The sequence below is a fragment of the Cylas formicarius genome, unplaced genomic scaffold (assembly GCF_029955315.1).
Source record: "Cylas formicarius isolate icCylForm1 unplaced genomic scaffold, icCylForm1.1 PGA_scaffold_10__41_contigs__length_53128322, whole genome shotgun sequence".
NCBI classification, from domain to species: Eukaryota; Metazoa; Arthropoda; class Insecta; order Coleoptera; family Brentidae; genus Cylas; species Cylas formicarius.
In genome coordinates, this window is record NW_026844214.1 from 18,184,594 (window position 1) to 18,210,626 (window position 26,033).

At 32.7% G+C, this 26,033-nt stretch overlaps 1 protein-coding gene across 1 annotated transcript in view; it reads left to right on the plus strand.

The window, feature by feature from the left end:
- Positions 1 to 5,314: 5,314 nt before the first annotated feature.
- The window catches only part of LOC132708350 (doublesex- and mab-3-related transcription factor A2-like), a 36,735-nt gene continuing 16,016 nt past the window's right edge, over positions 5,315 to 26,033 (plus strand). The window contains exons 1-2 of the mRNA XM_060680638.1: positions 5,315 to 5,487; positions 21,045 to 21,346. Of these exons, the coding sequence (XP_060536621.1) occupies positions 5,315 to 5,487; positions 21,045 to 21,346 (475 nt within the window). The remainder of the gene's footprint in view (positions 5,488 to 21,044; positions 21,347 to 26,033) is intronic.

The window sequence follows — 26,033 nt, forward strand, 5'->3', positions numbered from 1 at the left end:
GATACGTCACTTGGGATTGACGACTGTATTAATACTAAGTCTATTCCGATCTTCGATCTCGTAAAGATGATATTAATATTTGATTACAAATTTCGGCACTAGATCTCGCACCGCAGCGCCACGACAGTGGAGGCAGGGCGATGATGTAACGGGTTGGGTTTTGGGGACGCAGACTCAAAGAAACTCGGGGAGAGTAACAATGCTGAATACATAAAATTTCCAAGAGCCATTATTTGAACATTTCGCCGGGCAACTTTGTTCTCTCGGGGCAGAAAAAATCAATTTGTTGCCCCTTTTCGCTAAGGTACTGTGGTGAGACCACGGGTCATTGAGATGTCTTTGACGCATGCTGATAAAACAGTCACTTTTGAAGCCAACATTATTAACAAAATGTTGATACAGAACTTCAACCAATAAGACTAAGACGTTAGATAGAGTTTTCATTTTGAGGAAAATAAGTACCGGGTGGAACAAAAATTTGGATAACGATTTATTGGAGTAATATCAACAAGTTCAATTTCTTATGATTTTTATCTTGTTTTCCAAATTAGAAAAATGATATTCGAGTAGAGTAGAATTACTTTAACAAATTTTGGAAACTAACAGCGACTCTAAGGTCAAATGAAGCTACGGGAGCTGTCTTAATTTTGATTTTTATTATTTATTTATTTCATCATAAAGTTAATAGAGTGGTTAACCTATTATAATAATGAGCCTACGGTTGATATCTTCGAAACGCATAGCGATAGAAAACATTAAATTGGAAACTTTTTATATAAGAAACTAAATCTTATGTTCAGGTAGGGGATGTCCCATAACTACGTTGTTTTTCTTGTGGAGCTCCTATATATACGATTAATTCCAAATATATTTTTTTAAACATATACCATGGATTAACACTTCTTTCAATATTTAAGTTTTTGCAAACAATATGGAAATTGCAAAGAGTTTGCTGTTTGCTTTTCGATGTAGAATTATGATTTTTGCAATTCCTTTCATAATTTTCTAGATCATATCATATTTTCATCATATCATAACGTTCTAGATATTGACATTTGTGTTTATATTGGAGAAGTAGGATTTATGTTTTCGATGGAATAAAATTCAATTTAAATGGAAAATACTATTCTAATGGGTTATTTACCATGCCATTGTTTTAACAAAAGGAAGCTGCTTGTATCTTTTTTAATAAAAAAATCACATCAATTCACGAATTTTCCAATATCCATTACATTATAAAATGACTTAGGTTTAAATTTAGCATTTATTTGCCAATATATGCCGGATTAATAACTCGTGTTATCTATAAAGATACGCGTCACTTTAATGAGATTTGGATATTGATAACACCATTCTAATTACTAAAGAATAAAGAATATTTGTGAAACTTATGTACTCTAAGCACTTTTGCTCTATTTAAATAATTTAATTCGTATCTCAACTAAAATATATTTGATGCAAAAAAAATCTATTTGCCAGGATAAGTCTTACACTATTTTATTTTATTTTTTATTTATTTCAAGAAAAGGGGTATATTAGGTACAAATATTGTTTATTTGATTTGAGAACAGTTTTCGTCGAAGTAACAAAAGTAAAATTTGGGCAACTTTTGTATTGCTTATTATAAAAAATATTCTTTATAAAAAGTTGTGCTGCATGATGCTCTAAAACCTACAATATCCAGAGATATTAAGTTGCAAGAGCAAGAGCAATGTAGTGATTGTGGGAGATTCTACACTGTAAAGGGTTGTAACCTTATGCCATATTTTGTTACTTTCTCTCTTTTTGCACTTCTATCTATAGCACACTCTTTAGGTTTGAGAGATCTATTACATATTAATTAATTTAATTTCTAAATACCTTGAAGCACCGGGACAAAATGTTCAACTCAGCATGCAGATAATAATTCGTTCCGGGAATTAGATATTTACTTGCAGCAAATATATTTTAATTTAAGGAAATATGGTAACATACCATTAATTTAACACATTCGCTTTATTTCAAGCAATAATTTTTGTATTCCAGTTAATACCGTATTTGATGTTAAGAATTTTTTAATTCAGACTGTAGAAAATTTCAGCAAAACTTGATTGGTGCAGTAAGAAGTTACAAGGTGCAGTAAGTTACAAAATTGTGGATTATTGAGTTCAATATAATCAATTTTGTCGCAACAAAAGTTGTGAACTGTGAACGTAATTTAATATTGTAATTAATTTTTAGTAACTTTTGTTATTAAAATGATTTAATTCAGCTCAGGAAAAATTTCTCTCTGTGTAGAAACCCATGTTTCTTTATTAATTTTACACCAAATTCTGGCGATTCATGATACATTTACAATTTTTTTACCTTCAACCTTGTTGATCGGATTCTAAATTATAACAAGATATCCTATATAAGGTAAATAGGAATAACATAACAAAATTTTATGCATCCATTTTTTACTCTTTGTAGGATAATTTCCCTCTTCTCTTCAATCAATCAATCAATGTTGATCTGAAATATTGATCACATGCTGGATCGCAATTACCAAAAAACTGAATCGATCCACACAGGCCCGAGTAAGGTCTGGCGTTATTGCAACATAATAATAGTAATAATAATAATAATAATAATAATAATAATAATAATAATCAAATCAAAGTGAAGCAAAGTTAAAAGAAATACTCCCAAATGTTACTACAAGACGACAACCAAAATTCCTGACGAGGAGGGAACATTCTATAATGACAAGACTAAAAATCGGCCATACAAATATTAATTCAATGTATCTCCTGCGAGGAACTCCACCCCCAACCTGTGATTACTGTCCTGGAATTAGGTTAACAGTGAAACATATTATGACCGAATGCCCTCACTACTTAAGCCTCCGCCTAAAACTGAAAATGCCGAATAACTTAAGAAAGATGTCTATCTGGAAACCAAACTGAAACGGCAAAAACGCTTGAATTTATTAGGCAAATTGGCATAGCTAACCGCATCTAAACCGGACTGCAACAACGACTCTCATAATAATAATAATAATAAAAACTTCTAAAAGAGAAGTGTCCATATTACCGATACTCACCAGAATCCGTGCTTGGAAGTGAGGGATTTAGGACGAATTGGGAAAGAACTGTTCAGACCTATAGCACTGTACAGCATAACAGGCCGGATGATTTTATAACAAGGCAAATAGAGTGGTGACCCTCGTCGACGTTGCAATTCCCGCACCTAACAACCCGTAAAAGAAAGAACGTGAGAAGAAAAATACATACCGTTAGCGGATGACATAAAACAGACATAGCGTGTCGATACAGAACATTGTTCCTGTAGTGATCGGTGCAATGGGAGAAATACCAAAGTCCCTCAGAACCAACTTGGCAACACTCACCGTGAAACCAAGCGCCTGCTTTGAATTGAAGAAGTCTGCGGTACTAGCTACCTGCAAAATAATTAGAAGAGTTCTTAATCAACCTCAACTTCAATAGTGCAAATTTTATGTTTTGCCGACATTTAGCCGACATGAGATGACTCCATCTTCCGATGAGAATTAAAATAATAATAATAATAATAATAACAACATAATCTATCTAATGCCCAAAAGGGTCCACAGGGGCAATAAAATTATAGAAGTTTAACTTGTGTTAGATCAACTTATCTGATAGTTGAGAAGATTTCAGAAATTTAAACTCATGAAATTTGAAGACAATCATCCGTATGATTTATTTTATTATGTTTCTTTAAACCATTCTCATTACAGTGTTACAACCGCCCGAGCTCCCTCAATTTAATTTTTAAAAATTAGCTATTAAAGGTCTTCAGAAACCTAATAATTTAAAATTATAAATAAAAACAGCTCTTTTAGTCAACGGTCGGAACGAATGTTTAATAAGCGAGAGACTGAATAGTTTAATCAACGTGTTGCATTCCTTTTCTACGACTATTAGCACGAATACATTAATTGACCTGTTACGTGACACAGTAGCTAAGATCTACCGAAAAAATCAGGTCGTTCCCAAAACCGTGACCAAAGTACCGGTCGCTCGTGACAGTGTATAACTCCCGTTATAAAGTGACCCTTTGCGTACGCTGGACCCGTGCATAATTAAGTATTTCAGAATAGAAAAAATGTATGTTTATAAAATGGCTACTTGATAGACCAAATCGCCCGCAGAAGTACTATAGATGAGTTGGCCCATGCATTAATGTATTTTATTACCTAATGCGTTTTTTTTAAATATTTGGAAATACAGATTCCACTATTTTCATGACTATCCAACCATCGTAATAAAATATTTTTTGCCGCACTCTTATGGAGGAACTTCGTTTTTATTTTTTTTTATTTAATTTGTTCAGCTGAAGTCTTTCTCTTCAATTGTACTTCTCTTCAATATATATCTAAAATTGTAATTGTGAATGAAAAATTACATTTTATTAGACATATTTTTATCATAATAAAAGTGCATTTAAAATTTTTGTGATGTTATGATGTTTGTGAAATTCTCTACTGCAGTTTTGCAGAAATTCAGGTTTAAATTAAAAGTGTAACTCCAATTTACGTAGTAAATAGTTATAACATAATATTTTATATACGTTTCGATTTTACGTTACCCGTTTAAAACTTTTCACGTTTAAATCTTTTAATAAGAAAATAAAATTCAATTAAATACGTAAATTAATTAACTGTTCCCAAAACTACGGAATTTCGCCCAACCATACCGAGCGAAATCTGTTGAAAGCGTTTTAATAAACGCTCGATAATGAATAGTCAAATATTTATAATTCTAGTGGGTGCCCGCCACGAACATTATTGTTTAAATTATACATCTTTTATCCCCCACCTACCTATATTATAGTTTCGCCATACAATTAAGCTGCAGCATAATAATAAAACCCCTCAGCGAAAATTCTATAATATATCGACTGCGCGTTCTGGTCTTTCTTAAGAGTCCAATACAATAGCCTTTATATTTCCATTGAAAACTAGTTTGTATTCCTATTCACTTACCCATTGTATAACCGCACATAATACAGTAAATATACCTAGTAAATATCAGACTTCGCCTTGGTAGGAGTGGTCACGATCAAAATGTAGGCGTTCCGCTTCGAAAGCGTTCTGTTATTGGTTAATGTTGCCGAGCGGTGACAGCCAACAGTTATTGCATTGTAGCGATCATGGGATACCTAGTTATCTTTGACTGCTATATTCTCAGTAGCTTTAACTTATTTCCTCGGTTCGGTTTAAATTTTATTCTTGTTACTATAACGGAAATTATTTAGTGAATTAAAAAAAATATATTGATGGAACGCTACGATAACTAGAAAAGTAGGAACGATGAGCATTTCAAGCAGCGGCGTTGATATGACGGCGTTGATGTCTCAGCATCCCGTCTTGGGAAATATACCGCCCGCATTTTTCCTTAGAGCCTCCGAACGTTACCAAAGAACCCCGAAATGTGCACGGTGTAGAAATCACGGGGTAGTTTCGGCGCTAAAAGGTCACAAAAGGTAAGATAATTTTACATGATATGCATGCAATTCGTAATTTATTTGATCGCTATATTTTACGTGTTCTGTCAGTTTGTGATTAAAGTTGTAATTAACACAAGGTGACAGCTGTTTTAACAATGTAGAGAACGTCTAGGACAATTTATTTGATTAAGAAATTCTCTTTATTATCATTTTTGATAAAATTATTTTTTTATTCGCTGTTTTTAGGGATAATAAATTCTATATGATATGATTTTTAGTAAGCAATACCTTTTTATCTTTGAAATGCGGTGGGATTAATAATTAACCATCTATTACCTTAAAATAAATAGAACGTTTTGTGTGCGTTTTGCTTTTAGCTTTAGTCCAGAAAACTTCTAAATTAACAATTAACGATGTATAGAACTAAGAACTAAGTTAAGGGTAGAGTAAGTAGTTCTTTTTCCTTCTTATTCTGTGCTAATTATTTATTAAGGGTTTCGACAAGTTTTTAGTGTTTAATTCATTTTAATAGAATCCTAAGGAATATTAAAACAGAATAGATATTTTATATTGTTGAAGAACATCTCCTCAAGTATGTATAATATACCTAGAGTATCAAATTTTAGAATATTTCACCAGATCACTGGCAATATATCACCATATATAATCTCACGGAACGTATCACTATTTTCGGGGTAACAAGACTTTTTGATATTTTTACTAAATAGTTGTATATATTAGATATGATCAGTAAGAACCCCAGATTTGGAGGCCTTTGAGTTTCATGCGTGATACCGAATAAAACTATAGCAGATATACCTAATCCACTATAATCATTTGATAAGGAGAATTAACGAGCCAGGGACCCGGAAACGTTCGTCATAAAAAAAATGGACGATTCAATTTTGCAAAACGAATTAATTTTAGGTGGTTGTCCTGATTGACAATGTTTGCAAATAATTTTTTACTGTTGGTTGTTCAATAAAAAATTTGCCATATGCCATTATGCAGAATACAAATAAAATAATTTTAATTCTCTGAAATGGGTTCGTTTTTCAGCCAGTTGTATTTGAAATAAAATGGTAATATCGAACCAAAGTATATTTTTTAAAATAATTTTATAGTAATTCAATTTTGATTGGTTTTTGTGTATGAAATATTTTTCGTTTATTAAAAAAATAGCATAGTGCCTAAATTTAGAATTTTTAAAGCAATAGCAATATTTACAGCATTTATCATTAGCGGGTTTCTCAAAATAATTGTACAAGTTTCTAAATGCCTCGTTAGATACAATAAATAAGGAAAAAAATAAAAACAAAAATTGTGTATCACCCATAGCTTAGCTCATAAAACTGAACATAAAAATTTAAGAGGCCGGACAAACCCCCAAACTGTACTTAAAAACTTTGGTATTCGGACGTAATATGTCCGTACAGTAATTTGAATGCATTCATATTTATTAAAAGTGTATAATTAGAGGAAATGCGGCTTAGTGGGACCTATATACCGTTATACCCGTTAATATCTACTAAAATTATAAAATTTCATTTAGGTTTAGTAAATTTGATATAAAATGCATTGTGTAAATAAAGGAATTTGTTTGTTCATATAGACCGAACTTTCTGCCATTAATATGCTAAAATTCTAATATGGTGAACACTGGTTGCGGTTAGAAACTTGCGTTTATGATAATCCTGAAAGGAAATATATCGCAAACTAGCAGGTTCTCATAGTTAAATAAAATATATGAACAGAAAAATGCATTTAATTATATTTCATCTTCAATACCAACAGCAAACAATTTTAATTTATTCATGAAAATGTTGAAAGGAATCATTTTGCAGGTTCTCTTGATAACCTGAAGATAAATATATTTCATTTTCAATAAAAACAACAACATTGATTGTTTTACAAACATATTTTACTTATTTCTTAGTTTATCCCAAATCCAAAATTCTTGTTATCGGATTTTTATCGTCTAAAGGTAGTAGTAATATGTAAATTAGGTTTATTCCACTGCAATTTTGATCTTAGTTCTGAATCTACGACCCACTACAAAAACAAAGTACTTTATCTCTTTAGAAACACCTGAAAAGAAGGTTTAAATAAATGTTATTCCTGTTATTGTTATAACTCAAATATAGATAGATATAAGTAGTAGAATAGAATGGAATTTATTTTGCCACTTCCAATGGCACATTCAGGAGTACTAAATATAAATGGTATAGTTTACAGCACAAAACTACTAATATAAAATATAAATTTTGCCTAAATTATTTCTCAAACGTCCGATAAAAAATCTTGCAGCGAGTAATAGCAATTTTGAATAAGGATTTCTTTCACTTTGACTTTCAATTGAGAAAGCGCGAGGTTCACATTTAATGTGTTATCCGTTCTCACCATTTTATTAAAACATTGAATGCCAATAATTCGTTACGCTTACTTACAGATAATCTGTAGGAAGGGTAGAACTAGGTTTTATTTACCTTCTGCCCAAAGGTACAAAGCAATTATTGCATAACCATGGTGCGTATTATTCTTTTCTGTGTCTATTTCACTAGACATGCCCCAATAAACTATTCCGCATTTCTCAAATTTCTTATTACAAAACAATTTGAACTTATTATTCTTTTTTAAGAAACTTCCGCAGGGTACTGTAATACTATTTATAAATCTTCCTTCTGCCTCAGTTGTGTCATATTGGTGAAAGGTAAAAACCTGAGTCGCGGTTAGGATTGTGTGGGTCTTTATAAATTTCTATGGATTCCCGAATTTTTCTTTGATAGAAGAATTGATTACATGCAAGGATTTTAGTTTTAGTTTCATAATTCTGTTCGGCAATTGCTCATGAGTTTTACATGTTCTTTGAGCCTAGTTGATATTTTGCGTCAGGGCTCTCCAATGTTGCCGCATATGCATGGAATGCTGTAATTTCCCGGTATCTCAAACGGAATTTTGTCTTCCATGGATCGAAGATGTTGAGAGATTTTTGAACAAGTGGTAAATCTGGTTTAAAATTAATATTTCTTAAGAACTTTTGATATGTGGTCAGTGAAGTTTTGATTGTAATGACGGACAACAGCGGCCAGTGTGGGGTTTCTTTTGGACTCATTGTCTTTGGAAGGTTGTGGTAAAGTGTATTTTGTATCTCGAATGTGGAAATTTTTAGATGGAAAAGCAGATATAAGGTGTTTTAATGCTGATGGAGTTGATAACCCATGATTTTTGGGCCGGAGAGTGATGTGACAATACATTAAGGTTTTCTGTAAACAGAATGGCCCAATGTGAGGTTGCATTTTCAATTGGTACGAATATCTTAGAATGGGAAGTTCTTGCACATAATCAAGTCTTCTACCAAAGAAAATCCCAGAATCCTTAGAAATCTGTAAGCAACAAAACAATCTTAACTGCGACTCAGGTCTTTACCTTTCACCAATATGGGAATGAGTCATCCGAAACAATGTTTATAAGCAGCTACAGAGTAGAATGCGACTCAGTTTTAGTTAAGCTCTAAAGAAGAAGAACAGGATAAATGGCGAAACGTTAGCAAGTTTGATTTATAAAAAACCGACACAGGAGCCATCTAGAAAATTTCTAACTTATTTTAGAATTCGGGAAACCTATGTGTTTTTTCCAAGTTAGCTTTTGATCCAGTTTTATCAGTAAGACACTAGTACTTTTGCAATATACATCTACTCGGTCCTAACCAGAAGACTTTCTTGGTTACTCTTATTTTTTTTTTCGCAAAATTGCAAAATTTGTGACTTGGAGACATTTAATGCCGGTTCATTGACATCACACCATTTTATCGTAACTGAAGCTGCAAACGCACTCGTTTGCAGCTTGTGTTACTTCAGATTTACACTTTTTTCGCATCCCAATCCTATTGCCACTTAGCAAAATGTTGGTTTAAGTGAATTTATTGATTCGGTGTCTCACGTTGAGTGCCCTATCCTTTTACTAATTATAAGCCTTTTTTGCAGAAAAGCATCGCTTTATTAAAGCTTAATATTAAGTAAGTGAGCTAGCGATTTGCAAATTTTACAATGAAGAACATTTGAAGATACCTTAAGAAGTGTATGAAAGTCAAAATTATTTCCATGCATGGGTGACATATGGGGATGTATAACTTTGTGGCACTCACCATGAATGTAAAATAAATTGTAAATATCAAGATGTGAATAATTAGTTGCATTTTCCATTTTTTGCGTTGTTTTTTCGTGCTTTATTTAAGACTGTTGGCCGATGTCAAATAGTTTTCAAGAAGAATTAAAACATAAGCGAGCCATAGCCTATCTTTATGCACTCAAATCTAATAAACGGTATGCCGATTTTGTAGTGTGTGTGTTTGAACTTCTTAATATGTAGGGTTACATTAACGGAAAGAGATTTTTTGCTGCTACTAAAACGATAAACATTTTCACTTAAATATTTATATTTGCCTCGAATTCTATACGTTATATATTTATTTTAGTGTATACTATTTACTTTAAATAAAAGTATATCAAAACAAACGTTAATTTTCCATAATTAAGTTGGGCAAATTGCCGTGCAGTTAATTAGATAAATATCGAAGGTGTCAGTTGTATTGGTATCTACCTAACTGCAAGCGCCAATTGAACAATACACGCAATTAAACGGAAAAACTCCACCGACTAAAATTGCTTTTCGAGCATTATTGTTGCCGGTGTGGAGTGTTTGAGTGACACGAAAAGGTTGCGAGTTCTATATGTCGACGTCAACAACACCATCGCGAAGTGAACCGAAAAGGGACGAAACAAATAAGAAGAAAGGGCCCAATATGTCACTATAGTTGGCGCTAGTATCAGCTTTTTGTACATTACTTGTTTAACAGTCATTTTCCCGTAGAAACGGAGAGTTGTTTTTCTATCTTGTTATCTATACTCTTAATATGTCATCGCCAACATATTAAATTAAAGGAAAATGTTTTGCAATAGGTTGGTTTGAATTTAAAATTAAATTACACCAAAATACTGACATCTTTTCAATTATATTAATAATCAATAATAAAATTGCAATGCAATAGGTATTAGCGTAAATATTTTACTGACGCAAAACAGAATCTTTCTTTCGTAACCATATGCAACTTAAGAATTTACCATGAAATTGTTATTATAGATTATATATACATACACAACCAAAATATATTACAACCGCTTAATTTTCGTTGACAACCGATTTATCCTCAAAAACTTCAAACGGATAGAAACATTGATATAAAAAATAATATAAAATTCATATTGACCACTCCGTTATATTGAATCCACTGTTTGTATTATAAGGATAAATTTTGAGAATACGCTGTTAGTACTTGCCCACCTAGCACAGTGAAGACAGTAGAATACAATTAAAACCTAGAGTTAAAAAAGAATGCAAAACAAGATAACAGAACACACATATTAGCTTTCCAATCATTGTAATAATATTATATTGCGCCTTCCTTACTTGTCCTTATCACTAACAACTCATCTGAAATATGTCTGTCGATGACTTTTTATTTATTCTTACTTTTAATTACGAGTCGTTTTCTTCGATTGTTTTTCTGTTCTTCTTCTTTCATGCTTTGGGTCCAAAAAAAATTATGCTTTTTCGCTCTTGTTAGGAGACTGAATAACAGAACAATAATATTCTTAGGGTTTTTGGTTTATTGATACAAATACAAAGTTAAGAAGCAAAAACAAAAATATTTTCTTTTCTTTATTCACATAGATATTGCGCTCTGTTATATAATCATCAACGCGTTAACTACATCAACTCTGACTTCAACATCCACAGCTCTCTTTTTATCACCTTCCTGTAGCCTCATTTCTTCTTCAGATTCTTCCTTATCTTCTACATTTTGCTAGTTGTCAAGGCCTGGTCTAGTATTATAAATAAGTAAGTTTTTGATCGATTCGTTAGCCACAGCGAAAAAGTAAATCCACAAAGGCTGTCTCGAAAAAGCACGGACCTACCACAATTTTCAACTTACCTCACACACTCAAAAGCAATACCTGGAACTAAATTGGTGGAAAAGTGGTATCAAATACAGACAATATTTGTGTGTTTCTGCCAAACTAGGCCAACTTTAAGATTGATGCAACAAGTATTGGTATATAATAACATGATGCAACAAAGATATGATATTGCGCATGTAGGCGGAGCCAACGGGTCACGTCACTGATGTCACGCGGAGCTTGATTTGGCGGGATTCCTTACCAAATATCATTGTTTGTGTTGTGCTTTTTCGATCTTTGTAGAATTTTAGTGCTTTTTTGTGGTTTATATTAACCAATTTTTACCAAAATGCCGTTTTCTGTAGCAGGCTGAAATAAAGATAACGGGTTAAAACATTTTTCGAGTGATTTCATGCTCTTTGGAATGACGAAATGACGAAAACATTCAAAAGAGTCGGGTGCTTGCAAATTGCCGATTACTTAAACCAGCCGCTCTACCATTTCTTAATTTGCTATTGCAAAAATCGAGGGATATTGACAATTATGGAACAATTGAAAATTATTTTCAACCCTGTAAATTCAAATAATCTGGTAATCTAAGAAGGATATTTAAGCATTTTTTGGAGAAAGCCTCCAATATTTATTGCAGCATAAAAATCAAAAAGTTGTTTTTTAGGATATGTTTTAGAATAAAAAAAAACTAAATTGGGTTTTAAAAGATAATGCTTTATACAAAAAACGAAAAATGTCAACAAAAATTTCCTAATTCATCTTGCGTCCTAGTTAAATAATATATCGAGGATGGAGACAGGACCTCGAAACTGACCAAATTATCGTAAATGAGTTATTTGTATATTTGCATCTAGATCGAATGGGTACTGGAAAATAAAATAATTCCACACTTCATGTTGGATTTTTTTCCTATTAAATAAAAGTATTTTATTTTCAGGATTACTTAACATCTCCATTTTTAATTTTTAGAGAAAAAGATATTTCAAAAATAATACAAGTTAAATATATCTAACCCAAAACCTATTTCTCAGTTATGAAAAAATGAAGAAAAAAATTGCTGCTTTCTTATGAGATTACTGATCCTCCTCTACCGAGGTTTGGCAATGAAATATGAGAAATATATTATCGTTAATCCAAATGCCATAAAAGTCGTTTGATTTCTGCCCCAGTCCTAACTCTCTATTCTAGCAAAAAAAAAATGTTTTTATTTTTAACACTCATATTTCTCATTTTAGTCCCTTTTCAAACTGTAGATTTATAATTAATCTTATATATTACAGAAAAATGCAATATTAAATATTAAATTATATAAAATATTAAAATTATTTTAAAAAACAAATCTCCTTAACATTCACAGATCATCTTAAAAGCACCCAGATTTTTTATTAATCGTTAATAAAATGATACCTAATCCATTATCATAATATCAAAATTTCATTTTAAGTACCTACTTCAAATATCTTAGTTTGATAAGTGCAAATTTTTACACTAACTTATGAATCATATAACACATTTTATAAAGCGAAATTTAACGATTTTCTGATATGTTTCTGCATATTTGGTTTTTAGAAATATATGCTTTTTACCCTAAACAAGTATAATTAACAAACTTTCGTAATTACACTGTAAACAAGTATCATATCCCATAAGTACTCCTTATCCAATTCAAGTTTTCAGCTCCACATGACGAAATTAAAACTTGGATATATTTTTAAGGAATAACTTTAATAAAAAAATTAACAGTTCGAAACCACAGTGGCCAGATAGCAAATCTCAGGAACCAATCGTAAGAGTTTGGAAAAAATTTTATTATGGTAATCGAACAACAACAATTAGCTATTAGAAATATTTGTCCGAACCCTATGTTACCTGCGAACTTAATTGTGTTAAATATCTAGAAAATTTCTCAGGTTTAATAAAAAATGCTATATTATTAGTAAGTAATATAATGATTTGGATCTACGGTTTTTTAACATATTGTGCAAAAAATGGGCAAGAGAAAAAGTTGAACTTTTCCTGATTAAAGGGTCTATGTGTCTGTGTGTGTTATCTTAATTTCCGATGACGGCAAAACTTTTGCTTTTCATATTAGTTTTTGTCGTCGTTGTCAAGATTCGATCGCTCCAGAAATCTTAAAATATAATGTGGTGTACTATTTGAGCTTGAAGCTTTATGTAATTGAAGACTACGCTTCTATTGCGTTCATGTTCTATGAACCATTTGCGTCTTCAAAGTAGTTTGCGCAGGAGGAATCTTTAAATACGCACAAAGCCATGAGGCGTTTGGAATGAAACCATTTTTTGACCCAGTATGTAAAATAATTCTCTTTTTCCTTATTTGTCGGAACTTTTATCCTTTGGATGGATTCTTCCTTGTCTCAAGATAAGTTATAGCACGATTTTCAGTATTACTTTTATTCCAAAAGTGGGATTGCACATGTCAACTCTTCGATACTCGATATTTGAGAGCGGATTCTCTAGATTAGTGAAGCTACATACGCTTTGACAAAGTTAACTTTCTTACTCAAAGCATATCTTTCAATTGTAGAAATGCGTTAAATTATATAAAGACATAAGAACTTTTGTCAATGTCTCTTCGAGGAGACAATGTTAATGTGTTTGCTAAAAACATCATGCGAAGCGGATAACATAACCGAGTTAGAGTCGTTGATTTCAGTTTTCTATGATCTCAATAAAAACAGTACCTTGATCGGCATTTATTGTAAAAACGGAGATATATCGACAATCTACCGATCCATCGGTATCCAGACCTTCCCCCTTTTCGATAAATGTATGATCGTTAGCGTGGCATCATCGCGATCCTTCGGAAACCATTTCCCGTCAAAGCAGTCCATTGTGGGCTGGCGCGTTCGAATCCTAAAGACCTTCGACTAAATTGCTCTTTCTCGTCGCAAATCTTTGAAATGATAAAAGTTTCGGGGACGTTTTCGGCGTAACTACCGATTCGAGCAGTGTGCAAGATGTTTGTGTAAATCCTCTTGCCGTCGCTGCCCTTTTGCTTGCCTTGACATCTGTGTCTAGGCACCTGAGACACAAAAGAACCATATTTTCAATACAGCTCGTTAAGCTGACCGGATCAGTTAGCTAACAAGTTACAAATGTCTAAAAATATCCCAAACAAAATGTCTACAAACGTCAAACAAAACCTGAAATAGCTTTCTTGCACTAATTTTATTGTTTTAAGAATTGGTAATTAATCATTTTGTTGAAGCTGGTATTCACAATCGGTGTTCAAAGTTGCTTAAGTACAAGTAGCCGCTGTATTTGCATTTAATAAACCAAACTTGAACACAGATCGTTACTTACAACTGTGAGAATGGAAATTCAATCTCAAGCACACATTCGATCTACCTTGAATGTCAATTTCTAACAGTACTTTTTGCGTGTCATAAAGTCAACGAATAGCAAAGTCTTTAATTTACTTTGATTTTGCGAATTTATTTAGTTTTGAAGAATCCATAAAATGCTTAAATATTTTTAGAAATTAAAAAAAAATTGAACCGGTTTGACAAAGATAACATAATTCAGACTCTTTTGCCTCTTGTATTTGAAGGCTTGCAGCAGCCAACTAATCGTGGCTTAACCATACCGCCCATTTTGTAATTAGTATTAACTTAAAGGCCTATGTCTTTTACCATATTCAAGTTATTTGCAAGCCAAAATGGACATTTCTGTTGTAATTATATGTGCAACAGCTGTTTTACACAAACATTAGGTTTAATAAGAGACAATCGGCGAAATGATTTTGAGAACAATGTTCAATATGATTTTTTATTTTTAATGATGAACGAGAATTAGATTTTCGACGACATTTCAGGCATCAACATTTTTTACAATAGAGTTGTTAGATAGTGTATATACTTAAATATATTTAATATTAATTTATATTTGTAACCTCCACTTTAACGATAAACAATAAAAAAGAAAAGAAGGAAGTGTTTTAACCGTTTTAACACGGAGTTTTTCATTGAAATTAAAAAAAACACTTTGAATTATTTTCACAAAAACTGCGTTTCCTACTCTCCAAAATGCAAAATTTTTTTGTTTGGCACCTCGTGCATTAGGTGACAACTGCGATGACAAAGCTGGAAGCAGTAACAAGTACAAAAATATATATCTTGATTGGCTATATTGGCTTTATCCCATCTTTATGTAAACTAAAAGTTAGTTACAGGGTTCCAGGCAGTTTATTAACTTTGGATATAACGTCATTGACATTCACATTGGATGCTGTAAAAATATTTAAATAATCAGTCATATTGCCATATAACTATGTATGCAGTTACCACAGCTATTTCATAACATATAAGCATGGTCGCATGGGAAGGCCTAAACATCGGTCAGCTATATATCGGCTATACCTGAATGCCTGAAGGCCTGAATAGAATTGAATTACCTTGCTTGTAGTGATGCAATCACATTTTCTTTATAAAAAATATAAAATGTCAGAATGGTTCTTTCCTAATATTGGAATAATATAGAAGAATCAAATACAAATACAATAAATCGGTTTACTGTAACATGAATTTAAAATTTGTTAGTACTTTTAAATTCAATAAAAAAAAACTTACTTACTTAAGTCAAAACATATATCGATTTTGATTTATGTTTACGGAACGTATCCGCTGTTTTCTCAAAATTTGGTATTGTTTTGAAATGGGACGGGGTTTATTTCATTTATGCTTTTAACGTTTCTATCAATAAATACGCGATAGTGTTTATCCAGTACAGAGTTGTCTTGTATTAGCAACCTATCCACCTATGTGTAAAATCGAAAACCGAACAATCCAACAACTTGTAAAATGTATCTTTTCTGATTTTTATTATTAATCGTATTACGTTCACCAAATTTTAATGTTTCTGGCCCTCTAGTCATAGCAGCAGGTTGTGTTTTAATATAAGCGATCCTTTTAATGAGTAATACAATAAAAGCAAATTTTATTAAATTTGATAGGCAGTCAGTTTCCTTTAAAAAGTGTGTGTTCAAGAACCAAAACTAACCAACAGGATCGACCTATGGACTCACGCAAGGAAGATCGGTTTTAACAGCCCATTCGATTGCAAACTCGAAGGTGGCAGATGTAAGCGAGTAACTGAAATTACTGTGGGGAGTTTGGAATCGACCCGTGAGCAGCCGTCAAGGGGAGCAACATCCCAAAGCGATGAAAATCATTTTTCAATTACCGGTTGCGCGTCGACATTATTAACGTATAAGTGTTAAATGTAATACCATAAATGCCCGATTTATATGTACGTATATGTTGAAATTATTCCCTCAAAATACATGCTATTATGCAAAAAATATAACAAATGGATTATCGTTGTTTTTATATATATATATATATATATATATATATATATATATATATATATATATATATATATATATATATATATATATATATATATATATATTACTATAATGTAATTGGCGCCTAAATTTTGCTTAAAATAACTTTAACAAGAATTTAACTAGTTAAGAACTCAAAAAAAAAACATTTCCTTCTCCACGTCGATTTAATAAAACAATAGCCCTCAAAAGCAACTAAAATTAAAATGTTATAGGTGAGGTTAAAAAGTAGATCTTAATTCGCAAAATACGGATTTAGCTTTTTAGAGTTTTCTCTGGTCAGGTGCGTTCATAAAATTCATTATAAATTTAAAGGTTTGCATCTAAAAAATGTATATATTTTTTTAATCCTAAAAATGGTTAATTACTATTAAAAAATGAAATGCTTATTAGTTCCATTCACTCTCGTAAGTGTTTTGACTAGGGCGCGAACAGAATTAATAACATTAGACTTATATATCTAAGGTATTTCATGAACAGTGTGGCACACGTCAACAAGGAATAATTTGTATCAAATAATATCACCATGTAGGGTGTATTCCAGGTTTGTTTGTTTTTGCAGTACGTTCGATACATTTTTTTGCGAATAATTTATGTTTATGTTATTGGAGTTTTAGAAGTCTTATTGTTTCTTATAAGAAAAGATAAAATATAGATTACTCTGGTTAAATAAATGAGAATCATTTTTATATTTCAAGCTAAAATAAAATTTTGCGAACGAGATTAAAATCTCTGCTTTTACAAGTGACGGTAAATTTTTATATATCCTGTGGTATAAAGTGATATAAGTGTTTCTTTGAATACCTTAACAGTGTAAGTAAAATACCAAAAATACATTAAAAATGCTATACGATTAAAAAAAAGCATCGGTCTAATATAAATTAAAATATTTTGTTGTCAGTTTCCTATATAGTATGAATTAAACTCATTAAAAATGCAAATCTCTTACTCTCGACCACCTCTAATGTTCAAGCTTCAAATTAGGGCACCGAATTAACAGGTAAAATAATTTGAATAAACGACCTTTTTTGGTAATTGTTTCGGTAATTTTTTAGAGTAATTTGAACTAAGTTTACATTATTATAGTTTAATAGTTATGATTAGATTGTGATAGATTCTTGGCTTAAAAGTTGAGAGAAGTAGTTATAGTTATTACAGTTAGTTATATACGAGGTATATCTATAAAGATGTTTCTTCCAGAATATTCCGAACAAAAAATAGGAAAACTTGTGCAGCCCATATTCCAAAAGTAGAAAAATCTGACGTAAATATTGCCAAGGGAAAGAATTATTCTGAACTTGAATGACAAGAGTAACAGTGAGAGTGAAACAGACCCAAGTTAAAACTTATTCTTAATTATATTTATTCAAACGTTATCTACTTTATATACGTTAACTACCTAGTATAAAAATATCTGCTTTTTTTGGAGAAGGTGCTTTATTGCGTATACCTAACAGAGTGTATATCTATAATTGGCCTTTCGCTGGTACTTTTTGTTCTTTGTGTTATTATACTAAAATATTGCACATCGTAACAGAAACATTTGCCCCTTCTAAAGAACTCGCTTTCACTTTTCCACTTTTTTTAGTTTCTTATTCCAGCAGTAACAAGTCCGTCGCTGCCTTCATTCCGACACTGACTTGGTTATAACGGTAAAGGATAATAATGAATTTGATAGATATCTGGTTCCACTATACTATATTGCATTTATTGTCTTACATGTTTACAAAACCAAAAGTGTTTGAGGCAAACTAGTTTAACTTCTTGTGACTCCAAGAAAATATCCGGTTTCAAATTTTAAAGCAACGTTTTAACCCTTACCCGTGGTATTGATTTTTTTGTCAAAATCTTTCAACAGTCTTATCCAGACCGATCATTTTCTAGATTAATACCCAATCTGCTGTTCGCAGATGACTTAGAATTTATTCAATTGAATCAAGAGTACGGGATGCGACGCTTGGCGGTAGAGTTACTCGATGCCATCGACAGCGTGTTCGATGACAATGGCATCCGATTAATAAAGCTTTTTTAAATTATAATTTAAAACATTTTGATGGATAGAGATAGAATTGCCGATAAACTCGTTTACGGAAAGACCGAAAGCGCGAAGGCACTTCATTCCAATAGCGTGTTCATGGATGTGAGATATTAGAATTTGATTATTAATTAAAACGCTTTGTGTCTTTCCAAGTCTGAATAATAAAAACCCAAGGTCCAATTCAGGAAAATAAAACTTGAAATTAAGGTAAACCTATCTTGTAAGTAAAGAAGGACGACTATATAGGAACGTTTCTCAATATAGAAGTTTACACTGGTGGACTAAACTGGTGAGTTTGCAGTACATTTTTGTAGCACGTGACCTGAACTGACCAATGTCACATTACTATGGCCAAAATCATACACATTATATTCCATACGAAACTTCCAAAATTGCTGGACCAAGCCAAATCGTCACAACGTGACCTTGGAAAAAGAGTCGTAAAAAATAACGAATATTAAAACTCAAAATATTTGGGACAACGATTTAAGATAAATTTCCTTTAATCTGCGGATGAATGAAGCTGACCACCTATATAATATATACTATACTCTGTTTTCTCCAATAGTGTTTCGAACAATGACATATGCAGAAAAAAATTAAGGTCAATTAGATTTTTTTCAAAGTCACTATCTATGTACAAATGAAGAGGTTTGAAATTAGTTTTTACCAGATAAATAAAATATTTTAGCAATTTGCGGTTAAGAATTGGAGTTTATCTCTACTTTTAGCAGCATTTATCTACCTTTCTACATGAGTTTTTATTAATGAGTAATTGAAAAACATTTTTATTAGAAGGTTGTCACATATTGAAAAACTATCCCTGTAAAGTCCATTAAGAGCTATGTTATCATTAGCTATCCGTTTGGTTAAATGATTAGGTGAATATAATTATTTGGAAACAATTTACTGTTTCCTTGAAACCCGTTTTTGTAGCTATTACAACATTAAAACTTAACTTATCTTAGGAAAATTGAGAACCAATAGCGGGTAACCTAAATTGAAATCATCAACCGTAGAGGAGATACAAATGCAACCCAAGACCATCCGAACTCCCCAAAACTTATCTTAAAATTGCACCTTGTACTAATTTTATGCATGTATAATATCTGATCTCTTTTCAAGAAAGTTCGCTAGACAAAGGATAGATTTCGGTGTTCATATTTATAGAAATTAACATCATATCAGCTTTTTTAATGTTATATTCCACAGACGAACCAATCGTTATTCTTAGCATATTTTTTACCAATCGTTATTCTTAGCATATTTTTTATAGGAGTAAGTTGAAAATTAAGAAACGAATTGTCTTTTTTTGTAAACTTTGCAGCCTACTAATCTCCCCCTGTGTGCAGGTCAAAATTAAAGAGGAACAGTAATTAAAGTGAGACAAAATAATACTTTGTCAGGCCAAAGTCTTCGTGTACATTGACAAGCTCGGCGATATTCGCTTAAAAATCATAACTAGGATCCAATATTACACATAAATACTTTATTTCAGAGACAAATTCTACGAGGAAATAATTTATTCTTAAAGTTATTTTGGTGCCGATTACCATACATTCATATAAGTAACACATATTAATGTATCGTCTGTGAACAGACTTATAGAAAAATATAGAATAGTATATTATGCAACAAGTATGGTTAACGGTATTTGAGTCATGAGTTTATTTGGCACGATCGAAGCGAGTGTTTAATAAATGAGTAAGTTTAGAAGTTTACCAAAAGTGTAATATACTATACATATTCTACGACCAATAGATTTTGGGTAGATTTTTGCAAAACAACACGAATACATTCAATGACAGGCGGAAATATTACGGAAATGTCCGAACTGGCTCGGAATGACACTTTTCGCACGCTAGATTGATGTATAATTGGGTATTTTACAGAAGGGAGAAAAAAAATAAATATTGTGAATAGCCCTGCATGTTATTTGACATGACTCTGTATACTTACATTAAGAGCTTGACTTCTAGGCTCAATTTTATATTATGGGCAATTGCTGGCTTTTCGATAAGTTTTCAAATAGAAAAGATACACCTACATTTTGAAGAACAAAAATGAAAGAGATTTTTCTTTTCACAAATTTTGCTGTACATTATTTACCGCCAACATATTTTATGTAAACCCAAATTAAACGGTACTATAATATGATACTATAATACTTTTATAATAATAGGCCTGCGCCCAATGAAATTTGTATTTTGTCGTAGATACTGCAGGTGGAGAGACTGTAACTGCGCCAAATGTACGTTAATCGCAGAACGACAAAGAGTGATGGCGGCTCAGGTTGCACTGCGCCGTCAACAGGCCCAAGAAGAAAACGAGGCCAGGGAGTTGGGAATCTTGTTCCCGACGCCCGCCACATCTTTGGAGGAACCCACGTCTTCGGCCGTATCGCCGTCCTCGGCACCGAAAAGTCTCGAAAATCCTCTTTGCTCCCCCAATTTGAAACAGCAGAGGAGCACGACAACACCATTTGGCGCTTCAGATTCTTCCAGCGCATCAAGCCCAGGTATTTTGATGCCGCGTTTTCAAAAACGGATTGATCCCAAATAAGGACGCACACTGGGGTATCACAAAATATAATAAAAAAAATTAAGTGTTCCCTGGATTTTACAAATAATAATATTTAATAATAATGAATTAATATTTAAAAAAATAAGTAACAAGTCGAAACAATATTTGCTTAATCTGAGTTTTCAAGCATTTCTAATCTGGGTTATTTGTTGGTTATGTTACGTCAAAAATACGACTTAGATGGAGGAAGAAACTGCAGGTGTACTTTAAAACATTATATTATTTTTCAAAATCGATATTTATGAGAGTTTTAGTTAACTATTTTTTCGAATTCAGCTAAATTTCTATATACTTGTTACTCAGTAAACATCCAATTTTCTTATGGTAAAAAACTTGTTGCTACTTTTTTCTTCTCATACTTTAAAACTCCGGTGTACTAAATTTCCAAAAAAATTCAGGCAATAGTCTCTGAAATGTTTGAAAGTTGCGGGATTTTTGGCGAACCCTATGTAATGTAGATATTTGTTCATCCTTCAAAATATTAAATTCTTACGGAATTTATTTGCTTTTAAATAAAAAAATATATTTAAAAAGCCATTTCGATCAGTATCAAATCAATATCAGTTACAATATCTAAAAAGAAAAAACTCATAACTATAAACAAACTCAAATGATTTTTGAAAGAGTTGAATCTAAAAGGCCGTCATGTTTAGGTGCTTGATTTATGGCTATTATATTTTTATTAAAACCTTTTTTTTGTCATATTGCCAATATACAACAAAATTTAATAGGTTAAAGTATAGGAAGACAAAGAATTGTTCCGGTTGTATAAGCGAAGAAACTTGGAAACACTGTTAATTCTATTGCCATGACAATTATACAAATGGAGGACCTAAAACCAACTTGGCGTGAATGATTATATCAATAAAATTGAAAGGTATGGTTTGTGAAATTTGTTTAAATTATCAACTGCCTAGTTTGCAAAAACTTAGTCTATGAATGTGGACGTGGACAGCAAGCCAAATGTATCAATTTATTGGAACTGTGTGTGTGTGTGTGTGTGTGTGTGTGTGTGTGTGTGTGTGTGTGTGTGTGTGTGTGTGTGTGTGTGTGTGTGTGTGTGTGTGTGTGTGTGTGTGTGTGTGTGTGTGTGTGTGTGTGTGTGTGTGTGTGTGTGTGTGTGTGTGTGTGTGTGTGTGTGTGTGTGTGTGTGTGTGTGTGTGTGTGTGTGTGTGTGTGTGTGTGTGTGTGTGTGTGTGTGTGTGTGTGTGTGTGTGTGTGTGTGTGTGTGTGTGTGTGTGTGTGTGTGTGTGTGTGTGTGTGTGTGTGTGTGTGTGTGTGTGTGTGTGTGTGTGTGTGTGTGTGTGTGTGTGTGTGTGTGTGTGTGTGTGTGTGTGTGTGTGTGTGTGTGTGTGTGTGTGTGTGTGTGTGTGTGTGTGTGTGTGTGTGTGTGTGTGTGTGTGTGTGTGTGTGTGTGTGTGTGTGTGTGTGTGTGTGTGTGTGTGTGTGTGTGTGTGTGTGTGTGTGTGTGTGTGTGTGTGTGTGTGTGTGTGTGTGTGTGTGTGTGTGTGTGTGTGTGTGTGTGTGTGTGTGTGTGTGTGTGTGTGTGTGTGTGTGTGTGTGTGTGTGTGTGTGTGTGTGTGTGTGTGTGTGTGTGTGTGTGTGTGTGTGTGTGTGTGTGTGTGTGTGTGTGTGTGTGTGTGTGTGTGTGTGTGTGTGTGTGTGTGTGTGTGTGTGTGTGTGTGTGTGTGTGTGTGTGTGTGTGTGTGTGTGTGTGTGTGTGTGTGTGTGTGTGTGTGTGTGTGTGTGTGTGTGTGTGTGTGTGTGTGTGTGTGTGTGTGTGTGTGTGTGTGTGTGTGTGTGTGTGTGTGTGTGTGTGTGTGTGTGTGTGTGTGTGTGTGTGTGTGTGTGTGTGTGTGTGTGTGTGTGTGTGTGTGTGTGTGTGTGTGTGTGTGTGTGTGTGTGTGTGTGTGTGTGTGTGTGTGTGTGTGTGTGTGTGTGTGTGTGTGTGTGTGTGTGTGTGTGTGTGTGTGTGTGTGTGTGTGTGTGTGTGTGTGTGTGTGTGTGTGTGTGTGTGTGTGTGTGTGTGTGTGTGTGTGTGTGTGTGTGTGTGTGTGTGTGTGTGAGAGAGAGAGAGAGAGAGAGAGAGAGAGAGAGAGATATTGATGACAAAATCAAACGAAAGCCAATTAATTGCTGATGTATTATATGCACAGGTTATACATATTTGCTGTGGATGATAGTTTGTTATTAACAATGCCTCAATTTATAGATTGATGCCGGACAGAGTTCGGCAATATTGTAGTCTATACTTCCTAAGAAACAATTTAAACAGTTTATTTTGGCAGTGGCAGATTTCCTAAAGTAGAGCAAAATAGTAGTGATTTTGCAAATGAATCTATGAATTGGTTCTTATTATTTCCATCCGAACGGTGAACTAGACTAGACCTCTATTTTTTTTTATATCTAAGGCGATTTCGTCTATTAGTCGAAATATATATCCAATCCTCTATATACGATTAAGGCGAGGAAGACGGTCAAAGCCAAATCAACAGTTGCCGAAAAATGTAGAATTTTCATCTGTTTACGCAGTTCCTAATAAGGATTGACGTGTACGTTTGGCTAGACATTCGTCATTCAAATAAAAGGTCACAAAAATATAGGTCAGGAAATGTTTAATTTTCAAAATACATGACGTTAAATATTTAAAAAAAAAAGCGGCTGTTCAAAAATCCTTATGGCGGTCATTTTCATCATTTTTATGATTTTATTTTTTTCCACGGGCAAGGCAAGAAACAAAAAAATTAAAAAGTACTACTTTCCGTAGCTCATTGAAAGTAAATAACAAAAATTGCAAAAAAGTCAGTGACGTACATCTCTTTAACAATAGTATTCGTTATGACTGAATATAAATTAAATTGCCAAATTTCAACAAAATCTAACCTCAAATATTTAATATGTTTTAAAAAACCCGTTTTATTAAAAATAGTAAACAGTAAGCATTTCTCAACCTAGGAATAGGAATAGGTTCAACAGATAGACAAATGCTTTCAAATCTTCTGATTCCGATATATGAATATCATACAACAAAAAAATCGAAATTTCACGATCTTCCTACGCTCTATCGGGATTTATACACGGCGCGGGTCCACTCTCAGATCAGCTTTAAAAATAAAAAAAAACTCATCTTTTGAACCTCACCTTTCCTAACATTTCACAAGTCGTATGAAATTATTTATGACTTTCTCAGTTATTTTGCATTGTCCTTTAAATTAATTATTTTTCTTTCTTCAGTAGTATTAAGGTTTTCTTTTGTATTGCTGTGACGATATAAAACCAGCCCAGTTAGATACCATGCAGAGATATCTCCCAATTGTGTAAAATTATATACATTATTTTAATTTAATTAAACAAAAATATTTGTATTTCTTCAATTTAAGAAACATTACTAAAGTATAGATTTATGTTGTATAGTTAAAAAAAATAAAATAAAATTAGTGCCCGTAACGAGTATCGAATCTGCTTTTTGGGACCACGCCCGCGGGATATATTTAAATAGAAACCGTTACGAGAGAAGAATCGTTTTATTTGAAAAACAATCGTTGAAACTGTGCACCGAGTAATACGATAGTATATCTGTGTCTTACTTCTCAGCTTTGTTTGATAAACAACGCTCTTACAGTAGCGTGTAATTTAAGACGGCCGTAATATGAAAAAGGGAAAATATAGGGCCAGTGCCACCACCCATTCAACCTAAATCGGGATGAAAAGGACAATTCTGTTTTGTGTCATTTTTTGCGTCAGTGGTTGGCCCTGAAGATGAAGTTTCACATTGTATTTTAATGCTTGTTTCCCTCTTGATTAGGTTACTTAAAAAGTATAATAAATGTGATATCCTGTCAGAAATAATTAGATAAATCATCCCTCATCGAAATTCACAAACAATATTCCCAAAAAATTAGTTACATTTGCATATAGTAAGTACTTAACATATTTTCATTATTTACATTATTTATACCTAACATAATATTTACTGTACCAAATTAAGAAGTTACAAGGTGAACTAAGAAAGTAATGATGAAAACGAAAAAACCATTGAAGATGGCCATTTTGGATGTACCGATTATTTGGTGAAAAAACTGTACATATATAAATTTATACATATCGACATTAATCGACTTAAAAAATATATAATTTACAATACAATTTAACTACAAACAGTGGCTAGAAGGGACTTCCTATGGTTAACTTGATCTTCGTCTTCTCGTAGCCTATGAATTTTTCGCTTATTACGGGTCAGTACCGGTGGTAAAACTTTCAAGCAATGGTGGTAATTACTGAGACGCAGCAGTTAAAATGCGACCGAAAAACTTCTATATTTTTGACAACTTATCTATAACAATTATTTCGAAATCACCTAAACAAACAACTTTTTGTTTTTATTTTTTTCCTACCCTAAAATGACCAGTTACACCGGGTACTTTAGTCATGGGTTTGCGAGAGATCGGATGTTTATGGTAGATTTTAAGCATTTACGTATTTTAAAGTTTGTGAGTGGTAAACGACAGTCACGAGTTTATTTGACACGAGCGGAGCGGCGAAACACGATTACATTCACTGAGTGACGTGTGACATATCCGTCAGTAATACTCCGAAAACATCAGATCCAATTGCTCGCAAAC